The 22,119-nt window shown below is 38.8% G+C and overlaps 1 protein-coding gene across 1 annotated transcript in view; it reads right to left on the bottom strand.

Annotated features, from left to right (window-relative positions):
* Positions 1-22,119, bottom strand: part of med17 (mediator complex subunit 17) — a 30,689-nt gene that overhangs the window by 1,925 nt on the left and 6,645 nt on the right. Inside the window, exons 3-11 of the mRNA XM_041198529.1 lie at positions 20,533-20,743; positions 18,781-18,917; positions 16,873-16,957; positions 13,028-13,180; positions 11,736-11,866; positions 4,643-4,827; positions 3,803-3,940; positions 3,163-3,280; positions 1,449-1,608 (exon numbers count right to left, since the gene is read on the bottom strand). Of these exons, the coding sequence (XP_041054463.1) occupies positions 1,449-1,608; positions 3,163-3,280; positions 3,803-3,940; positions 4,643-4,827; positions 11,736-11,866; positions 13,028-13,180; positions 16,873-16,957; positions 18,781-18,917; positions 20,533-20,743 (1,318 nt within the window). The remainder of the gene's footprint in view (positions 1-1,448; positions 1,609-3,162; positions 3,281-3,802; positions 3,941-4,642; positions 4,828-11,735; positions 11,867-13,027; positions 13,181-16,872; positions 16,958-18,780; positions 18,918-20,532; positions 20,744-22,119) is intronic.

The raw sequence follows: 22,119 nt of genomic DNA, 5'->3' as shown, positions 1-22,119 counted from the left end.
CCAGGAGCTGTCTTTTCTTCTTTCAAAATGTAGGTCTTATTTGGCATCTTCTTCCAGAATAGACCAGTTTCCTGTGTGTTGAAGACCTTCTCTGTCTGGTAGCGTCTCTCCTCAGTGCATTCCTGCAGTACCTTGGGAAACTCTCCTGCAGCTGCATGGTCAGCAGAAGCCACTTCCCCCCACCAACTTCGCATTATACAGCCCGAAATGCTTTTTAAATCGGTTGAACCATCCTGTGCTCACTGAGAATCTTATGGAAGTTGAAGGAGAGGCACCTTCTGCACCAACTTCATCATCACTGGTGACACCAGCACTATTCTCTTTACTACTCTTGATGCTCTGGTACAATTCAAGTGCTTTGTTTCAAATAACTGGAACATTAACCTCCTTTGATGCTGAGACTCTATCCTTACATCAAGTAACTTCTCCATTTCCTCTACTTGTGGATTTCTCCCCCTCATAAAAGTTAACCTGGCAGAAACACTGGCCCTTATTTTTGCTTCAGACTGCCTGAGGTACCCGATGGTGGATTCATTGACATAGTATTCCCTGGCCAACATGGCAGCACTTGCACAATTTTTCAGTCTAAGATTGTGGCTTTTTATTCAAGTGTCATCACTTTCCTGGGATGTTTTCTGCTTGGTTCTGACTCACTCATTTTCAGTAAAGAGCTGTACTGTACCTGTTCTGCAAAATACTGGTCAGGAGTTACTGTATCCTGTAAACCACATGCAGTTAGAGACAGCACATGTGCAGCACGCACTTTCTACATGGGAAAGACAATACAAAAGCGTTGATTTTTATGGCCTCTAAATTCGGTTTTTTAATTTATTTCAGTACCAACATATGTTTAGGTGAGAAGTTTTAAATGTTAAATCACGGATGGGTGAAGATTTGGAGCCGTGAACTGCGATCGGGTGTACAAACACTTTTGCGCGGGTAAACCAATTTGCGATAGAAGGGGTCGCGAACGGCAGGGGTTGACTGTATTTGTGAATACAGTGAACCAAATTAGGCTATTTAAAGATGTTGCTCATTAACTAACAGTCGCATTTTCTTCCTGCTCACTGAAAACAAAGTTTCAGTTGATATGCTATTGTGGTTATGTGAAATGTGGAAATACAATTAATTATTTGTTATTTGTATTAACTTTAAAAATTGTAACAGGAAACATGAGCTTGGATCATTGTGGCAGACAGCATTGTGCTCTAGTGTCTAATCTATTATGGACTGAAGCCACTCCCAGTGACCAGTTATAGACTATCAGCCTTGGCTATGCTTACCTGCTTCCACTGGCCATTGTGTGGAAATGAAAACAAAATGAAGACAAAAATACATCAAGTTTCAAACAAAATATACTTAAGCTGCAAAAGTCTCCAGTCTTGCACTCTTAAAACAAGTTGATTCATCATTCACTGTGCGAAACTTTCTTCTTAGGACACGCTTACCTGAAATTGAATATTCGCCGTTGGGTGAAGCTACCGTTATTGCAGAAGCATTTCCAATACTCTCCACTGGACCCAGGCCCACATGGTTGCTGAAGCTCAATAGATGCCAACCCATTACTTTGGCCAACTGCTGAACCGCATGTACCTGATGCTGCGACATCTATTAGAGACACCAAAGTAAATGGATCATGTCTCATGGAAATTTATTATCCAGAGATCCTACTTGTATCTATAAATATAACATTCACTATGCAACAAAACATATCACAGATACTGTGTGCTGTGAAACCTCTATCTAAAAGGTAGCAAGTCAATCCTTTAAAAATCAAACCGAGATTAAAGCCAAGGTCTCAGGCATTTCACCAAAGACAAGATAGAACTTGACACTATCTGTGCCTCATACATTCATTCCCATGTCTCAAAATTATGGAGAAATTATTCATCATATAAACTGGCCATTTTGGGTGCAGTATTTCAAGCGTTTTGGAATTAAGGACTATGTAGATAAGCTATATATTACATAGTTTAGAAAATGCATTCTTATCCTCAATATAGAAAATTATTTGGTGGGCAGTATTTTGGTCAGCATGGAACATACTTCTAAGGAAATTAGCTTTAAACATCTTTAAAATTGCAAATAATGTTTTAGAATTATCATTCAGATTCACTCTTTTGGGAATTCCAAACACAACCTGATATTTATGAATATGAACTAGTTTGAAAGCTGCAGCACCTCAACAGTTGAAAGACAGTATTCATCAATGATCATAAACAGAAGCAGGAAACGTGGCGCTGGGAGTTCTGATCCTGACGTCACACTTAAGCCTCCATATAAGTAAGGAATCAGTACTTCAGTAACAGTTTTGATAGGAGACCAGCAAGCATATTTTTAAAAAAACAGTAAATTGTAAATAACTAAATAAAATTGTATGCTTACACCTGCATTATGAAAGCTCCAAATATAAAAGCATGTAGAACAATATTCTGCATTTTGGCTAACAGTACCAAAATTACTGGTAGTTTTAACTAACTAGAAATTCTCACAAAAGTGTAATTCATGCATAATTGCAAAAACATGACTGCAAAATCACGTACAGAAATCAGTGAAGCATCTTGGAAGTTTGCAGATATATTTGAAAATATACACAATTACGTAAATTAATACAATATAAAATAGGTTTAATACTTCCAGCATCAGAACTGAAATGCAAAATTTTGGTTTAAGACAGAATAGCCAGTAAACCTAAACAATATATATATAATATATATGCTATACTACTCCTCCTCCTTCAGGTACCATGCCCTAAGAGGGTGTTGGTTCCATTGGATTGATCCATGATTATACTTGGCAAAGTACTGCAGTGGCTCGCCATTGCCTTCTGCAGTGTGGCTGAGCAGCTAACTCTCCCACTCTTTCCACCTGCCATCAAGCATACTGGAAGGATTTACAGGCTGTTAATCAACCTGTTGGCCAAGTTATGAATGCTTGCAAGGCCATCAAGCTCCATACTATTATGATGAATTAAAAGCAGACTGACATCATAGCATTTTCCTCGTTAAAAACGTCCCTCAGCTTTCTAAAAAACAGATGCCTTTCCACAATGTTAAACTGGTAAATACTAAATGATTTCACTCCGTTCACCATGGCGTGTTTATTCATGGGTTTGGGAATGTCTAACTGCTCCCCATTATATTGTTTTCCTCATCTAGTTACCTGGGACAGAAGGAAGTCTTGCAATTCCTGCTCCTGATGGGACAGTGTAATTACTCTCCCGTCTCTGTGCACCACCTTAATCTGTTCAACGCCAATGTTCAACTGTAGCTGAATTGATCTGAAGTAGAGGGGCAAAAAATGTCACATCAAAATAGAAGTCAGATTTTTTTTTGGAGCACCAAACTTTCCATGTATACACAATGTGAAAGTCTGATGAATTTCAGATGCTGAAAATGCAAGGAACAAAATAAATCAAATATATCATTTGGCCTGTATTGGGGGAAAATAGTGTGGTTGCAACCTAGTCAGATTAGTGAAAATCTTTAAACAGATAATCAATCCCAACCAAAATATTTCTTGCCAAAAGTTACATATCAAAAGCGCACAATCTGACAATTAAAAGGGGATGATCCACATGTTGGTTTCCACCAAATAATTATCAGAAGGGTTTAGCATTTTAGGGTGAGAAAAGTCTTATTGCGAGGGTTTATATCAAATGCTTGGAAGTAGCATATACATCAATACTAATGTATAGAACCTTACAGAAAGTGTAAAAAAAGTTACAAAAACACAAACGTAGGGAACACTGGCTTGAAAAACAGAGTAACTATAACATTGCACCCACTCCATCAGTACTCACTTGCAAATCTGCTCATAGCCTTGAGAGGTTATTAACACTTTGACACTAGATTCATACACGTCATTAATGTTTGACCAATGAGCTTGTATCTGTGGATCCTCAATACGGCTGGCCAAGCTGTCAATTGTCCAGGCAGTTCTAAAATTAAAAGCATAAACATTTGCTTGAATCTTTGATAGATTCTGTCTTCACTCCTTATTACCAACAAATATTATAGAATAAACACTTGCAATTTGTCTATTTTATGGATTACACCTTGGTGAAATTAAAAGTACTATATAAATGAAAATTTTGTACTGCTGAACAATAAACAAAGCATATTAAAGAATTCTACACAAACACATTCTATACCAAAGTGTTGATCTTTAGTATACCACAGCCATTTCTTCTACACTTGGAAAATTATTTACACAGTTCCAAGATCTAACTATAATCTCAAGTTTGACCTTAATTCTGTAATTTAGCCTGAAGAATACATTAAAGTGATTTATACTGAAAAATAATTGCAAAATTTACTGTTCTTGACATTTCCATGTTGATACCATTGCGAGGTGTGTTCTTCTGACTTGGACTCTAGGCGTGGGACCTGGTTCTTAGGACAAGTCTGTAGACATACTTCAGTATTTCTTAACACTTGATTACTACATCTAAACATGTTACAGGGTATGCACGTAGCTCCTAGGCATGTTTCCAACCTCTCTCTCTCTCGAGTCTAACAAATGACTGACTCGTGTCAGTAGTACATCAACATCTACGTCATCCATTAGCATAGCCTGTTAACCCTTTATACTACAGATATGTTGTTTTCCTACTTGCACAAATCATTCCAGCATTACTCACCTACGTCTTAAAAAGATGTGCTTAGCCTGTTTGATTATCTTCTCCAATAACCCTTCATTCTGCTGCAAAGCATTGATTTCTCCTTTGTCATATGCCTGAGGTCCTGCTAACCTCATTCTTTTCAGTCCAAAGGGTGCAGTTGCTGGGTGAGGCATCACTGAAGAACTCAAGGTCTGTTTATGAAACTGAAACATAAAGAATAACAATTTTCCACTGGTACAGAAAAGTTTTTAAATAAATACTAGTTAATCACTTGGGGCATTGCATATGTATTGTTAAGACCAATTAGAATCTTTCAGAACAATCAGGGTTTGAAGAGGCAGGGAAGAGGGTGGGGAGAGAGGGCAAGGGAAGTGGGCAGCGAAAATTCAGATCAATGGGGGCAGAGGCATGGAACAGCCACTGGGAGAGGTGAAATACATCTAATAGTGATGAGTGCTTTGCAGGGGAAATGCAATTGGGGATTACTATAATAGGGGAATGGTGACTTTTGTAACCTGTGGGAGGCAATTCAGCCAATTTGTGGGTTGAAATATAAAATGCACTCATCAGTTAAGATGGAAGAGTTGGGAGTCAAAATCATGTTCAGCATGGGAGTTGGTGGGGGGTTGGGGGACGGAGAAGTGGATAGCAAAGATTTGTTCACTTTGATGGGGAAGGGGGTCAAAGGCTGGAAACTGATCACCAAAGATAATGCAGACTGTAATCTGCCCATTCACTTGATTGCAATCACACTGTTTGGTGCAGCTCCATTTCAATCTAATATGTTAACAATGTTTCATGGGAAAGCGAGATTACAACCTTGAGACAAGTTCTGGTATGATAGCCAAGTGGTTATGGTACTGGGCTTGTAACCCCAAGATCAAGAGTTCAAATCTCACAATGGCAAACTATGAAACAATGTAACTTCATCTGAATAGGAACAGATGGAAACATGTTTGTACTCGAAAGAGTTACAACCTTGAGACACCTGGCCCTCAAACACCATCAGTTAAGCTTTTCACCAATCAATGGCACAACTACTGTAACACCAAGAGATGTACACGTGTCCATGTATATCAAGCTATAATAAGTCTTACACCTGCAAAGATTTCCTTTTCACAACACTATGACAAAAAACTGACAAGTTTTTCTATTATAAATTTCCAAATCACAGTTCAAATTTCCTGTGCCAATGTAATTTCCACACAGTTGCCACTGAGATATTATTCAGCAAATTCCAGCTTTGTCTGCCAACTCTGACTTCACCATGTTTTTCATCCAACTTTTAGGTTTCCTCCCTTATTATACTCAACTGATTAATTTAAAATGTGCACATTTTCATTCGCCCATTATTTTCTTCCCCTTCCCAATTTCCCCTCGGCTCTTTTTTTTCAGCTTGTATGCCTCCTTTTCCAGCTCTCATACCTTGGTGTCAGCCCTACTCAACTGTCTACCCCAGAGGCACAGGTTTACTGCCCATGCCAGTGTGTTACAGTCTATTTTTGGTCACTGACTCTCTCTGTCTACTCACCACCCCCCCATGCAATCACAGGAAAGGATTTATAGAGCACACTTAAAGTTGTAGTAAATGCAGGGCCCAGCTTAAAACAGGAAGATAATAGGCCCTCTGCAAGGCTCCACTCCCTCAATTTTATCAAAAGTTTCTTCACCATTCCAAATTTCTCAACGGTTTTCTCTATATTCAATGATAGAACAGCCCCAACTAATTCAAAAACAGAAACAGAAATACCTGGAAAAACGCAGCAGGTCTGGCAGCATCGGCGGAGAAGAGCACAGTTGACGTTTCAAGTCCTCATGACCCTTCAACAGAACTAAGTAAAAATAGGAAAGGGGTGAAATATAAGCTGGTTTAAGTGGGGGGGGGGAGGGGTTTGGGACAAGCAGCCAGTGATAGGTGGAGATAACCAAAAGATGTTACAGACAGAAGAACAAAGAGGTGTTGAAGATGGTGATATTATCTAAAGGAATGTGCTAAGAGAGCAGGACAAGAAAGGTACAGATAGCTCTAGTGGGGGTGGGGTGAAATAATCTTTTGTCTGTGACATCTTTTGGTTATCTCCTCCTATCACTGGCTGCTTGTCCCAACACCACCTCCCCCCGCCACCTGCCAAAGCAGCTTATATTTCACCCCTTTCCTATTTTTACTTAGTTCTTTTGAAGGGTCATGAGGACTCGAAACATCAACTGTGCTCTTTTCCGCCGATGCTGCCAGACATGCTGAGTTTTTCCAGGTATTTCTGTTTCTGTTTTGGATTTCCAGCATCCGCAGTTTTTTGTTTTTTAGCCCCAACTAATTGCCTTCCCACACAGACCAATCCTTTGTATTATTACAATGAACAAAATATAGCTGCAATAAATGTATACAATCTTCTTCCTGCTCCATTATTTCATGGCCCTTTCCAACTTTACTATTACTTTAGTTTCCTCTTTTTCTATGTCCATTATTGAGTCCATGACCCCTTTCAGCATCACTTATTTTATAGCCTTCTCTTCCATCTCCATTATTTATTTCCCTCCTCTCTATAAAACTATACATTATTTCTCCACCTTGAATCCCTTCGTTCCCTACCAAACTCTTTTCCTTTACCAATGCACCCAACTAACTTTGTGAGCCATATTAAGAGGCATCTGCTGTGTTAAAAAATCTTATGTAAACCTTATACTGGATTAACAGGATTTTTCATCATGCAGTTGCCAGCAACTCCCTTTCACTTTTGCTGTATTATTACAGAATACAACCATAGGATCTCGCCATTTAGAGATGTGGTGCGTGGATTTTTGAAAGCTCCCAATTTTGTTCACTGTCTTTTTTCCACTTCTTCCCAGCTATGTCTGCTGCCATGTCTAAGGGCTTGAAGCTGCTTTAAAATTGTTTCAATAATAGATTAATAATTTTAACATTTAAAATAGCCAATGGGACACCAAGTTCCACTCACAGCAAAAATCACCCAATCTGCAGCCCGCCAGAACTGGACTTGTCTCCTTCCTTTGCCTGCCCATGTTCAGTCCTGCTAGAACAATCTGCCCTCCCACAGCCTGTGCAATGCTAGTCCTCTCCACCATGAAACTGAACCAGAAAAATAGTTTAAAGGTGCTACTGGCTGCTACCGAGATTCTTGTTAAAAATCATCCAAATTAGTCTAATCTTATAAGTATTATAAATGTTTGGCTCTTGCTCCAAAATCCTCATACTCTCATTCCTATATGACTGTGACAAAGGTAAATAGCCCCTTTTTTTCCTGCAACCTATGACATGTTGACCACACAATCCTCTTACAAAGCTTTTCCAACATTGTCAAGATGGGTGGCACTGCGTACACCTGGTTCCATCTGATTTTTCAGTCATAATCAGAGAATCACCTGCAATGCCTTCTCTCACCATTACCTCTGGTGACCCCCAAGGATCTATCCTCACCCCTAACCTCTCCCATTTCTTATCTACGTACTATAGGAAGGATGTGAATGCACTGGAGAGAGTGCAGGGGAGGTTTACAAGAATGGTGCCAGGGATGAGACACTTCAGTTATGAGGAAAGATTGAAGAAGTTGGGACTCTTTTTCTTGGAGGGGAGAAGGCTAAAAGGAGACTTGATAGAAGTTTTCAAAATCATGAGGGGTCTGGACAGAGTAGATAGGGAGGAACTATTCCCGTTCATGAACAGATCCAGAACCAGAGGGCACAGTTTAAAAGTGTTTTGCAAAGGAAGCAAATGTGAGGTGAGAAAAAAACTTTTTCACACAGCGAGTAGCTAAGATTTTGAATGCACTACCTGGAAGTGTGGTGAAGGCAGGTTCAATTGAGGCATTCAAGAGGGCATTGGATGATTATTTAAATAGAAACAATGTGCAGGGTTACAGGGAAAAGGCAGGAGATTGGCGCTAAGTTAAAATGCTCAGACGGCCGGTGCAGACACAATGGGCCAAATAGCCTCTTTCTACACTGTGACAATTCTTGACTGTCTCTTCTGCTGCCTATTCTCTAAACCTCTCTGCCTTTTTTCCTCTTTTTCCTTCTTTAAGAAGCTCCTGAAAACCAACGAATGACCAAGCTTTTGGTCTTCTACTCCAATACCTGCTGCTAATCTGGCTGGCTATCAAATTTTGTTTGATACCTTTCCTATGGAACACTTGAATGTTTTAGTACATACCAAATATATATATATATATATATATATATATGTCCAAGTTACTGCTGTATATTAAAACATTATAAGTATATACATTTAGAAACATAAGTTACAGTAGTATTGCACTCTAAGTAGTAGCTGGTAGCTCCTGGATCTCCTTGTACAATTTGCGAAAGCAACACTAAGACTCCACATGGTGAACACCAGAGCCTGTTTTACTTGCTGACTGGGAGCAAGCACCAAATTTTATAATGTGCCAATTTTTCAAATTGCTCCCCAATTTCAGGCTTGTTAAATCAGAGCTGCAAGAGAATTGTAAAATTTGCAGCTGCTGTCTCCCAGATACAATGTGATCACAGCATTCTGCTTACAATGCTCTAAGTAGATGCAAACTGAAACAATCAGAAAGAAAATGGATTTTAATTGAATTTTTCTTCCAAATTGTTCTAGTTTGTGAGACTTTCCTAAGATGTGAGACATCACTGGAAGACTGACTCCTCCATCACAGCAAAGGTAGAAAGCAGAACAAAAGCATCCCACAACCAATATATCTTAATATTGATACTGTTGGCAAGTGCCACAGTATTTTGCACACAATTTACCAAAACAGAAATGAGATAACTGTTTTTAAGTGAAGCTAGTTGAAGGATAAATATTTTCTAGGATACTAGAACTCCTGCACTTGTCTTCATATAACAACATCTGAACAAGCTTGACGAGGCCTGGGTTCAACATTTCACTCAAAGGGCAACACCTCTGACATTGCACCATTCCTTGATATTCAAGCGTCAGTTAGATTATGTGCTGAAGTTCTGGAGAAGGACCTGAATCCATAATCTTCTGACTCAAACGTGACGCTATCATTAAGTTATACTGGGCAGAGTAAAACAACCCTTGTAAACTTTATAGATCAGGAATTACAACACAAACTTTGATACCAAACTTGCTTCTCTATAATTACCCATTACATCACTGAAGTTTTAAGCATACTACTCCTGTGACCACAGCAAGGCAACTAATGTCAATTCAACATTTTTGTGTGTATATATTTGGGATAACAATACCTGCTTTGGCAATGCAAATAGATGGTGTCACCTCACAAACAAACTGCCATAATTTAAACTACAGAAGGACTAAATGTAACAGTACTTCTGGATTGATATTTAGGAATGGAAAATACATTTTCTTAATGTGTCAGTGCAGGTACCATCAACTGCACCTATGAGTAGCATCAATGACAGGCATCAGTCTCTCCCACCCTGAAATGTCCCATCTTCAAGATAGTGAGGCAGAATTACATAAATTTTCTCATGGTTTATAATTTTTAAATCTCTCTTTCACTAAACAATGCCCCTAACCAACATTTTTAAAGCAATTCAGATTACCAGAAAAATAAACTATAATTCAATTTTTTTTTTACTAAACTATGCCCCTAACCACCTAAATAATCTATTATATATATATCTTCCCTCCTTGTTTAATGTTAGTTTTAGGCCAGGATTTCTGCTTGCACACTCGCCAATCCTTTATCCCCATTTGAGTGAACAGGAAAGTCACAGATTGGAAGCGAACAACTGGAAGATCTCTACCTCCTTTAAAGCCATTGGCCTGGATTTTGCCACTGGGATGACACAAACTGTCAGCGTTTGCCATCATTACACAGTGAAACTGACAGAAACCATAGTGTCTGTAGATGCACAGTTAAACGTGAGAAATCCAGAAGTTGCTGTCAGTAATTCCATGTGCCTCCACAGGACGTGCTGTTGAAGTTCCCACAGACTTTAGATATCACTAAACTGATGGGAATCTGTTTTTGCTATAACAATGCTGTTTAAAAATATCCAAAGTTATGTCTTTTAATAAGATGTCATTGTGTTTTTAATGCCATATTAAGTCATAACTGCTGAACAATCTCTTTAGCCAGAGAAAATTAATCTTATATTTGTGTAATGTCAAAATTTACCATTACAATAATTGCATAGTTTTTTAATACAGTATATTTAACAAAAAAAAAGTCAGTTTCTGATATTTCAGCTTCTAATGCATATATTCCAATCTTTTTTTAGCTCTCTGTAAAATTTACTTTAAAAAGTGACGGATAATCATTACATTTTACTTCCAGGTTTGCTGAATGTGAGGATTCTTTATTGTTAGGCTATTTACCCTGCTTAGTGACATCAATGCCGCTGGACACCTGGGGATCCCCTTGACTTGGTGCCAGATTCAAATTAATGTCAGGAAAGGTGAAAACCCCATCACAGATATCACCAGATCTTTGTGGGAAGCTTTCTTCAAGGTCGGTGGCGAGTGCTGTCACTTTGCCGCTGACTGCAAAATCTGAGCCACTTGTCTTTATAATTTCCTTATGTTTTGTAAATATACCAGACATCATATGCATATATTTAGGCTTCCAAAATATACTTTTGCCATTTGGTTGGTTCATCTACAGTACCCTATTGTCAATCTGAAACATTAATTCTGTTTCTCTCTCCACAGATGCTGCCTGACATGCTAAGTATTTGCAGTATTTACTGTTTTCATTTCGATATAAAGCATGAAGAGTATTTTGCTCATGTTAGCTTTGTTTTTTAATTTTTGAGGTAAATACCACCAGATTCCAGGGTTCAGATTCCCCCCACAATCCAAAATCTGCTCAAATTGATTTCCATATAGGGCAATTCTGGTCCTCAGTAAGTACATACTGGCAAAGAGTGTCCTTTAGTCTCATCCCAAGAACAGATCTTAACTCTCCCTTCCTCTAACAATCTACTAAAAACCCAGCTCTTACATGAAGCATTATGTCACTTCCCCAGAAATCCCTACTTTGGTTCAATGTTAATTCTTACCTTATTATACTTCTGTGAAGCAACTTGGAATGCTTATCTACTTTAACTGCAAGTTGTTGTTAATTTCATTGGTATGTTCTAAAAGAAATAGTTAAAGATTTTTGAAGTCCTTCAATACCTCTCTAATTAGCTGGTGAAGATTGTGTTCCAGCACATATAGATGGTCATCAGGCCGTTGCTTCTCAACAGATATTTTCTGGGCTTTTTTATCATTCACAAAGTGGCACAAAGAAATGGATAACTGCAAACCTGAAATATGTCATTACATGAATCAATGATTATGTGTATAGCAACTGAAAATGCAGCTTTAACTGTAAGATCTATTAAAAGAAAAATTCTGTTCCAATTTTATGAACATGATATCTTTTAGTCAATGGGTGTACACTGTAAATAAAAAAGTCTCAAAGGCATTAAAGGTCACAGAAAGGCTGTAACTACTTTGAGTGCACTTTGACCACTGAAAGTTTTCACCATTGCTTAAAGATCTGACATCAAGCTTATTTTTGAATAATTAACAAAAATTATTTTTAAAGACGTCGTAAGTTAATTAAACCTGAAGAGAATTTAGAAATGTAGAGACTGCAGGAGAATGCAGGTTCTACAATTTGCAAAACATCTCTGCAGGATAGGCAGCAACTTGCTCATTTCAAGCAGTAAAGCCTGACAAAGTTAGAGAACCTACAAAACAATGGTGCATCACAAATTATAGAGATCCAGGTCATTCTGAAAATATCTTGCTTAACTCCTATTAGGAAACAGATATCCGAAGAGGGGACAAAGCAACACAAGGTTCAACAAATCAAGATTTTTGTTTTGATGATTAAACAATAATTGACAATACAGGGAGAATTCTGGATAACTCCTCAGTCACAATCTTCAAAAAGACACATCATGGTTTCTGTAGCACCAAACATATCAATATCAGGAAGAACAGAATTTGTTTCACAGGAAGTATAATTTTGTATTCAATGTTGCATTCACTGCTGTCAGTTCATGCTATTGCAATCCTAGTTTACTTTCATTTAAAGGTTTCTGCCTTAAGTGCAGTTATGTGACAAAACTTAAGTGAGAAAATTCTGAGAAAGAAAAATAAATACATGAATGTAATATGCTGGCCTAGTCAAGGTGATAATGTAGAAATTACTGGTGCTCAGAAAGACTAAATTAAATTAAAATATCATGATAATGAATTATTTGTCACTGATTTGGAAAAATTGCATGAGGAACAGAATATGAAACACTTCAAAAAGATTGAGTATTACTGCAGTGCCAAAATATTTGAATACTGAAATTAACTGAAAAATGTTATAATGGCCCAAAATCATATGTCTTTGCTCTTCATAAAATCATCAAAATAATTCATAGTGCATGGCACTAAAATCGAACACAAGAAAAATCCATACTCCTTACCTGGAAATGGTTGAGAGATGATCTGATTTTTCACTACAATGTGAGGTATTTGTGATTTAATCTGTACTGCTTCACGAGATAGCTGTGCAAAGATTTCTTTACATAAAAGAACATTCTGTGCTGCTTCTAGCTTGGTCTGCCAGTGTGCTGTACCTACGAATACAGTTTAACAACAATTCAAAATATTTGTTGCAAGGTTTAGTCACTACTAAGATACACACTTAAGGACACTATTATATGAGGTCAGCTTGGCTCTTCACCATTACAGAAGTGCAAAATATTTTCCCTTCCCAACCCTAATTACAAAAGACTCAAAAACTCAAATTATTGATGTGCAGTGCTGTCATAAATTCTTTTCGATGTTGTTGTTTCTGATTGCATATTTAGCATTCACCCTGCTTGGAAAGAGAATTCTGGAAAGAGAATCCTTAACTAATCAAAATAATCATTTAAGGCAGAGGTGAGGAGAATTTTTTTCCTCTCAGAGGGTCATGAATCTTTGGAACTCTCTTCCTCAAAAGGCAGTAGAAGCAGAGTCTTTGAATATTTTTAAGACAGAGCTAGATAGATTCTTGATTAACAAGGGGGTGAAAGGTTATCAAGGGTAGGCAGGAACGTGGTTACAATCAGGTCAGTCATGATCTTATTGAATGGCAGAACAGGCTCGAGGTGTCAAGTGGCCTATTCCTGCTCCTAACTCGTATGTTTGTATGTAATAAAAAGCAAACTTCTTTCAGAGTATAAATATTATTTAATCTTTCTCCCAAAGGTCACTTCTTTTCAGACAATGAAGCATATTTCAGCGTAAGGGGCATTAGTTCTGACAAGTGGATGTTTTCCCATTTTGGGTACAGGTCTGGATTTTCTACCCCCAGATACCTGCTATGTTGCCAGTCAGGTAGGCAAAAGCAGAAAATAGGCAGAAATTCTGCTCCCTCTATGCTATGTTCCACCTTTTAAGAACCAGTGGTGTTAGCAGATTCTATCTCAAACAGGCACGAGTTTCACTTTAATAATCATTTGGGAATGGAACAGTCCTTCAACACACTTCTGATGTTGGAGTGTGCAAGATATCATTTATAAAGCTGCTAAATGTCATGGGTCTCCAGGATTATGAGTGAATCAACTGTGATGATCGCTGATTTAAAGTGTACAAGTTTTTTAAAAAATGCAAATTCAGTTATATCTTGACTTTCTTTGTTTCTTCTGTTAGCACTTGGGTTCACATGAGCCTTCATATCTATTGTTTAAATTTCTGGATAATATCTGCCTCTAGTATTATATGACTTGCTCCAATGGGATTCTCAGTGAAAATCCATCTACCTGAGATGCTTGGATAAGGAGGACCATTTACTGAATCGTGCCAGGTTGCATAATACAAGTTCTGTGCCCACCCAGTGGCATTTCCATGTCCACATCTGCTTATAAAGATTACCATACCTTGTATTGACAGATAATTATTGGATGTAACACTTCCTATTTCGAATGGAACTTCAGAGAACATGCATGGCATTCTGAAGATGCACCAATATCTGACTAATGTTAATGTTGAACGGTTCCTTGAAATGACTATCTATAGCACATCCTACTTTCACTGGTACTGCACGAAACCAGGCATACCAGAGTATCACAGTAAACTATCATAGCCCATTAAGCATTACCTCCAAAATGGCACATCTGGAGATGCTAGTGTGCACAGCTGTCCATGACAGTGCAGTACTATCTTGTCAGGATTCAGGCAAGCAGAGAACCAGGTGCAGAAGTATATCATCTACTGGACACCTGCAGCTACCAAAAAGCACAGGACTGACAGCCAATTATTTGTGGCTTGAGACTTGATTCCATCTCTCTTGCAGGCATGTTGTCTACATGAAATGACAAGAGTGCAGTCTTCCTCACCACTGCCTAATGCAACCGTAATCAAATAGGTATTTGAGTGCTGGGTTGCTCTGTCACTTGCCTACAGGAATAAGCGGTGCCTTTTGTTTCCGTTCCATTTTTGTCTGTAACTCCTTAATTTCCTCCATCTTCAGTCTTTATCAAAGGAAGCTGATTGGTGAAACGCTGTACTGTAAAGTTTACAAGTGTAAGAACATGGGTTTTTTTGAGGGATCAGACATTGCAAGTTAAATGACCCCAAGCTTTTCACAAGGACAACTAATCTGCAAACCTCCACAGGTTTCGGACTGGAGGTGCTTGGTTATGTCACAAATGGCCTTGTGTAGAACTGCCTTTGGTTTTACTTTAGAGGCTGGGGAAAAGGGCATTGAAGACTCCAAGCAGTCTTAGTCTTACTTTATTTTAAACTTGGGTCAGTGGGAAAGTGAAACTTGGGTACTACTGAAATATAACCAACTAAATTACTTGTGCTAGTTTTCAGTATTTAGTTTTAATAAGCCATAGTTTAATACTAAGATTACAGGCTAATACTTTTTATTAAGTTAGTGCAGTTAATTGTCAGTCACCATCAGAGGTGCATTCTCCATGGCAACGCCACTTGCTGATCAATCACATACAGTATAAATTGCTGTTTTCCCCTTATGTTGGTATTCTTGGGAGTATCCTGATGAGAGCAAGAAGAAAAGTTTAGAGATGTCTCTTTTTTCAGCAATACTCAATTATATTAATTGTTCATTTGTTGGAATTAGATCGAACTGTATTAGAAACCAGGCTAAAAAGAACTCATCATCAAGGTCCTAGCTTACAACATCAGCATGGAAACGAAAAAGGCTCGTTCTAAGGCAAAAGAAAATGTGAGGCCAGAGGCCTATGCTAGATCAAGTCCTTGCCGGGCTCCTGACTGGATAGATTGAGGGGGGAGTGGGTTGAAGCATGTGGAAGACACACAATTGGATGGATTTTTTTGTTGTTTATTTTTGGGGTATATCTGAGGAGGTTTGGGTTCTTCTTAGTGCAGAAAAGTCAGGAGACACACCAGGCTGGTGTGGGCATGGATGTGAATAGGAGAAATGGGAAATGGGCCACATCTTCTATTATTGATATTATTATTCTCATCTGTAAGCTATGCTCAAATACAGATTGTATTAAGTCTCACTTATGCTTAAGCAAAATGAATATGGAGTCAGCTTTAACTATTGAACAGGCATTCCAAAGAAGTTTCAAATGATTTCTTAAACAAGAAAGCAAATAAAATTCCTGTAACCATTCAGGAGCTCTAGCAATCACAGAACACGGGAAAATGTGTAGCATACATCTAGGATTTCCTACTTTCCATTGTAACTGGTATTGTAATCATCCGATGAGCACCCCACATCAAGAGGAAAGGAATAATCCTAAATATAAACCAAGGGGAGAATTTTCTCCCCATCGGGCAGGTGCTTTGGGAGCAGGCAGGCGCGCTTAGCGCTAGCTGCACGGGCGGGGGGAGGAGGGAGAGTCAGGGACTGCGGTCTTTCGCACATGCTCGTGTAAGAGCGCAGAAATTGTCACATGAGCTGGGACATGTTAATAAATTTTCAGAACACATTTTATTTAATTAATAAACACTTCATGAGACCTCATCCCGCCCTTGGATGAGGTTTCATGAAAAATGCGAAGGCCGCCTGGGCTCTCCGCCTGCCTGCCAACCTTAAGGTTGGACGGGCAGCCCTGAATCTCAGTTTAATTAGTTAACTTATGGCTTTAACAGGCCTTTGACAGTTCAGCAGGCGCGTAGCCAACTCTGGTGCGCACCTGCCAAACTGAAGATTGGAATGACGCATGGTGACGTCAGAACGCACTTCCGACGTTACCGCGCACCATTTCACGAGTCAACATGCGAGGCCCACCCCCGCACGCCGATCAGAAGATTCTGCCCCAATTCTTGATTCCGAATTCCGAAGTACCTGGATTGGGTTTTTGTGTAGGTTGTCGAAAGAGGTTGACTGTGCCAAGATCTCCAATGTCATGAGCTTGCTTCTGAATAGAAACCTTAAAAAAAAATTATAACTATAAACCGCTGTATAATAGCCTTGAAGAAAAATGTTATCAAAATTACTCAAAATAAATAAACAAGCTACCCGACATGGAAAAATTAACATTCTGCAACAGCTAATATATAATTCATTCTCGTGAAATTGAAAAGCAGATTACAGTAAGTGCTTAAAATATAAGGCCCTTAAGATTTTCTTAGCTAAATGAATAATGCCAGTTAATCTAGTTAGTTGAATTGAATTCATTTAGCAAGTTAGCCAAGTGTTACAAATTAAGTCACTTAAACAGAGATTACATTTACTTCTGCCTCTAACATAAGAAAACATTCCATGGTACTTCACAGGAGCATAAACAACAATACATTTACTCTGAGCCCAGGAAAGAGATTAAAGGACAGATGACTCAAAGCTTGGTTAGAGGTTTAAAGGGGGTTTTAAAGGAGGAGAGGGAGGTGGAGACACTTGGGGAGGGAATGATTGAAGGCACAGCTCCCAATTATAGAGCAAAGGGAATGGGCAATGCAAAAGAGGTTAGAGTTGGAAGAACTCAAGACTTCTTGGAGGGTGCTGGAGTGGACGAGGTTAGAGATGGGGACATAATGGGAAAGGATTTGAATTCAAGGGTGAGAATTTTAAATCGAGGCTTTGGTGGATCAGGAACCACTGTAGGTAATCAAGAACAAGGCTGATGGGTGTAGGTTAGAATATGGGAAGCAAAGTTTTCGATGAGCTCAAGTTCATGGAAGGTGAAAGGTGGGAGGCAGATCAGAAGAGCAATTGAGTAGTCCACTTTGGAGGACACAGAAGCATGGAAATTAACTGAAGTACGGGCCAAGATGGGCAATGTTAGGGAGATGGAAGTAGGCTGCCTTTGTGATGGAGTGAGGTGCCAGAAGCTCAGCTCAACATCATCTAATATTGTGAACAATCTGACTCAGCCTCAAACAGATGCCAGAGAAAGAGAAAGAATCAGTGACAAGGGAATGGAGTTTGTGACAGAGACTGAACACACTGAGCTAAAACTTCATCAGCCCTGCCTTTTGGGTGCCGGGAGTCTCGATTCAAGCATGACCTGCCTGCGCCAGTTCTGTTGGAGGTGGGGCAGCACTCAAACTCAGTGCTGCTGGGTCCATTGGCTGGCTTGACACACAGCATCCTGTCACTGTCAAGAAGCAAGGAGTCTGGTTCTAATTTGGCAAAGTACATCGCACAGAGCATACTCTCTGCACAGCTTCTGTTCCACCTTGCTATTGTGCTGCAGATGCAGAGGCAACTTTTGCCCCCCATATCAGTTGCAGCCTTTGTGTACACAGATCACTTAATCATCTTCCCACTATGAAGATGCAGCAAGTTTCTCTGGCAAATCCAGGAACTCGCCATAACACATCCAAAAGCACTCAGAGTACTTCCAGACATTTTGTAATAGCAAAAGTTATCGGCAGTTTTAGTGCCTGGCCAATTAAGATTAGGGTCCATCTTCCAGCTGAAAGTCTGTTGTTTGCAGAATGGCAGGTGAATTTGCAGTCTGAACCTACAATGTTCAAATTAGGTATACTGGCTTTGCATCAGCAAGTTGGGCTGTGCAGCACAAACAATGCTCTCCTTCACTGACTTCCAACATAAGGTGGGATCGCCAACTCAGGCACGCTTCTCATGGGGGGACATCACGTGGACCATGCAGGAAGTGGCTGGCAGCTCAGTAAGCCCCAGAAAAACACATAAGACCTCCATAGCATCTGGTGCTACAGTCTCCCTAAAGGTTAATTGGAGAAAATTGCAGTTCAACCAGGGCTAGATGCTGTATAAGCAGTTTGTATTTACCTTAATATACGCTGATCCTTCCAGATCGCTAGGAATCATTATGTCAAGAGGGCAATAATCATCTGGAATTTTCTTATCTGGATCCAGATCAGTATTCTTTAGTACTTCAAATGTGCCATGGTGAGGAAAGAGAGATCCTTGGGTAAAAAAATCAGGTTTAATGTAAAGCTTTTAACCGTTATTCATAGGTTTATTAATTCAACATATGTTAGCAACTTAAGAAATTATACAAGTGGTTTCCAGGAAAATAATACTTCCCTAATATTTGAAACTTATGGTGATTTATCTTTAAGATACACTTTGCAAAGTTTTTTTGTATAGGGAAGACATATGTAATTTTTGCATCCCTCATAACATGAAGTTAAAAGATACACTGCATGCCAAGGAAAGGGTTACATAATACAGTCTACTATTGTGTTGATATATTTACCTTGTTAGGAATAGTGGAAACTTTTAAAGAAAGAAAATGAATGTAAAATAGAGTGAAGGATAGTGAAGCTATAATGATATAATATTAATTCAAGTATTTGAAAACAAACTACTGCATACTGGAAGATTGTCATTTAAATGTAGAGGTTCAGGAATAATAAATTAAGAAGCTTTTTAAAATGTATCTATGCATACAAAGAATGTCAAGTTTCATTTCATATGTATAAAGTACAAAGCTTAACTCATTTGGAATGTTTTGCTTATTAACATAAAATATTTCAAAACATTTTATTTTTGTGCAAGTGTCATTTTCCTTGCTGATTGAAGTAGAAGTGTGAAGTTGGATATGTGACGGTAGAAGGACTGTAGGTTAGGGCGGTAAGCTGGTTGATATGGAGGCATGAATCATTAAAGTATTTTTTAAAAATTATAAGCACTGGGAAAAGGTTTTTTGAATTCTAAGGCAATGAGGTCATTTATGTTCACATGCACACAATTACATATACATATAAACAAAAGAACAGAAATAATGAACAGGAGTGTTTAAAAAAGAAGTGGAAACAGGAATAGGAAATAAAATCAGATATCAAAAACTCAATACTTACCTGACAAATATCCTTCATACCTATTTCTCCATAATAGTCTTATCAAGTAGATTTTCAGGATCCTCACATCGCAAGTTATGTGAGTACACATCAGGAAACCATGTACCCTGTGCCTGCAGTTTGCTATCCATTGATTTCAATTAGCCAGCACTTCCTGATATACATTTGTAACATGTGAGGTACCTTGCCGCAGGACTTCAAAAGTGCATACACATATTTTCTAGTATTTTATTCCTTTAGGCTTATTAGTACTTAGAATTATTGCAAATTTCATAGTTGAGAATTTGAAGCAATAACAAATAATTACTGTACAGAATAATTTTTAAAGTTTTTTTTATTCGTTCATGGGATGTAGGTATCGCTGGCTAGGCCAGCATTTATTACCCATCCCTAGTTGCCCTAGTTCAGAGGGCATTTAAGAGTCAGCCACACTGCTGTGGGTGTGGAGTCACATGTAGGTCAGATCAGGTAAGAACAGATTTCCTTCCCTAAAGGACATTAGTGAACCAGATGGATTTTTACGACAATCAACAATGGTTTCAAGGTCGGCATTAGACTTATAATTTCCAAATTTTTATTGAATTTAAATTCCACCATCTGCTGTGGTGGGATTCAAACCCAGATCATTCCGCTGGGTCTCTAGATTACTTGTCCAACAACAATACCACTACACCATCACCTCCCCTAAGAATTACTTACGCACTGAAATTCTACACACCTGCACTTCTATAGCTCAAGTCCCCAAGGATCTTGTCACCCACTTTTCTTAGTTTCCAGTGCTGCCGTAGTCTGAGTAGCTCTGAATTGAAGTCTCTTTGCCGTTTTTGCTCCTGGTTTTCAGCTACAGATTTATTTAATCTTTCTGCTCCTTTCAACAGAATCTGAGCAGCTCCTGCTAGGGATTTCTTTTTCCCACACAGTTGCAAACCCTGAAGGAAAACAGCAAAATAGGGCAAATGATGACAAGGCAATGCAAAAACTAAGGACAAGGCAATACATTCAGCAAAAAGTAACTCAGGCTAGAAATTTTCTTTAAAGGACTTATACCCTTTAAAGCCAGACCTTTCATCACATTTAAAATGTTTAAACATACAACTGAAAGACAACCAATTGAAGGTAAAAGCAGATCAGTATGTTTCTGGCCCAATGAGGAAAGAACATTGCTGGATCCGGTTCTGGGAAATGAGGCAAGTCAAGTAGATCAAGTGTCAGTAGGGAAACAATTAGGGGACAGTGATCATGATATCATTAGCTTTAGTTTGGCTATGAAAAAGTTCAGGGAGCAATCAGAGTAAAAATAATTAATTGGGGGAGGGCCATTTTCAATGAGGTGAGAAAGGATCTGTCCTAGGTATATTGAAGTCAAAGATTGGCAGACAAAACTGTAACAGTTGAGATACATTCCCACAAGGGGGAAAGATAGGAAAAACAATTCAGAGATCCCTGGATGAAGTAGAGATTAAAGGTAGAATCTTCGGCTCGGCGAGCGGGGCTGGGACCCGCTTGCTGAGGCATAAAATGACAAGGGGTGACGTTGGGCATGTGTCCCAACGTCACTGCGCGTCATTCAGATTTTCAGTTCGGCGGGCGCACAGCCAAGTCGGCTGTGCACCCGGAAAACCATCAAAGGCCTATTAAGGTTATGATTTTCCAAAATTCCCTATATTTTGCAACAGCGCTAATAGATTGAAAGTTAGCTCTGCTGTTTAAGGAGGGAGAGAGAAAACAGGAATCTACAGACCAGGCAGGAAAATTCTGGAATTTATTATTAAGGAAGTCCTAACAATCTACTTAGAAAATCACAGTATGATCAGACAAAGTCAACATAGCTTTATGGAAGGTTAATTGTGTTTGACAAATTTATTTGCATTTTTTGAGTGTGTAACTAGTAGAATAGACATAGGGGAACTAGGAGATGTGATATACCTAAATTTTCAAAAGATATTCAATAAGTTACCACACTAAAAGTTAATACACAAGATAAGGGCTATTGGAGTTGGAGTTGGGGATAATATATTGGCATGGATAGAGGATTGGTTAACGTACAGGCAGCAGACAGTAGGGTTAAATGGGGCATTTTCAAGTTGACAAGCTGCGGCTAGCACAGTGCTGGGGCCTCAGCTATTTACAATCTATATTAATGGCTTACATGAAAAGACCAAGAGCAATGTATCCAAGTTTGCTGATGATACAAATCTAGGTGGGAATGTGAGCTGTGAGGAGGACACAAAAAGACTGCAAAGAGATATAAACAGACAAGCTAATTGAGTGGGCAAAAAGGTGACATGTACAGTATAATGTGAGA

The sequence above is a fragment of the Carcharodon carcharias genome, chromosome 11 (genome assembly GCF_017639515.1).
Source record: "Carcharodon carcharias isolate sCarCar2 chromosome 11, sCarCar2.pri, whole genome shotgun sequence".
NCBI classification, from domain to species: domain Eukaryota; kingdom Metazoa; phylum Chordata; class Chondrichthyes; order Lamniformes; family Lamnidae; genus Carcharodon; species Carcharodon carcharias.
This window is presented reverse-complemented; position numbering and strand designations above follow the sequence as displayed.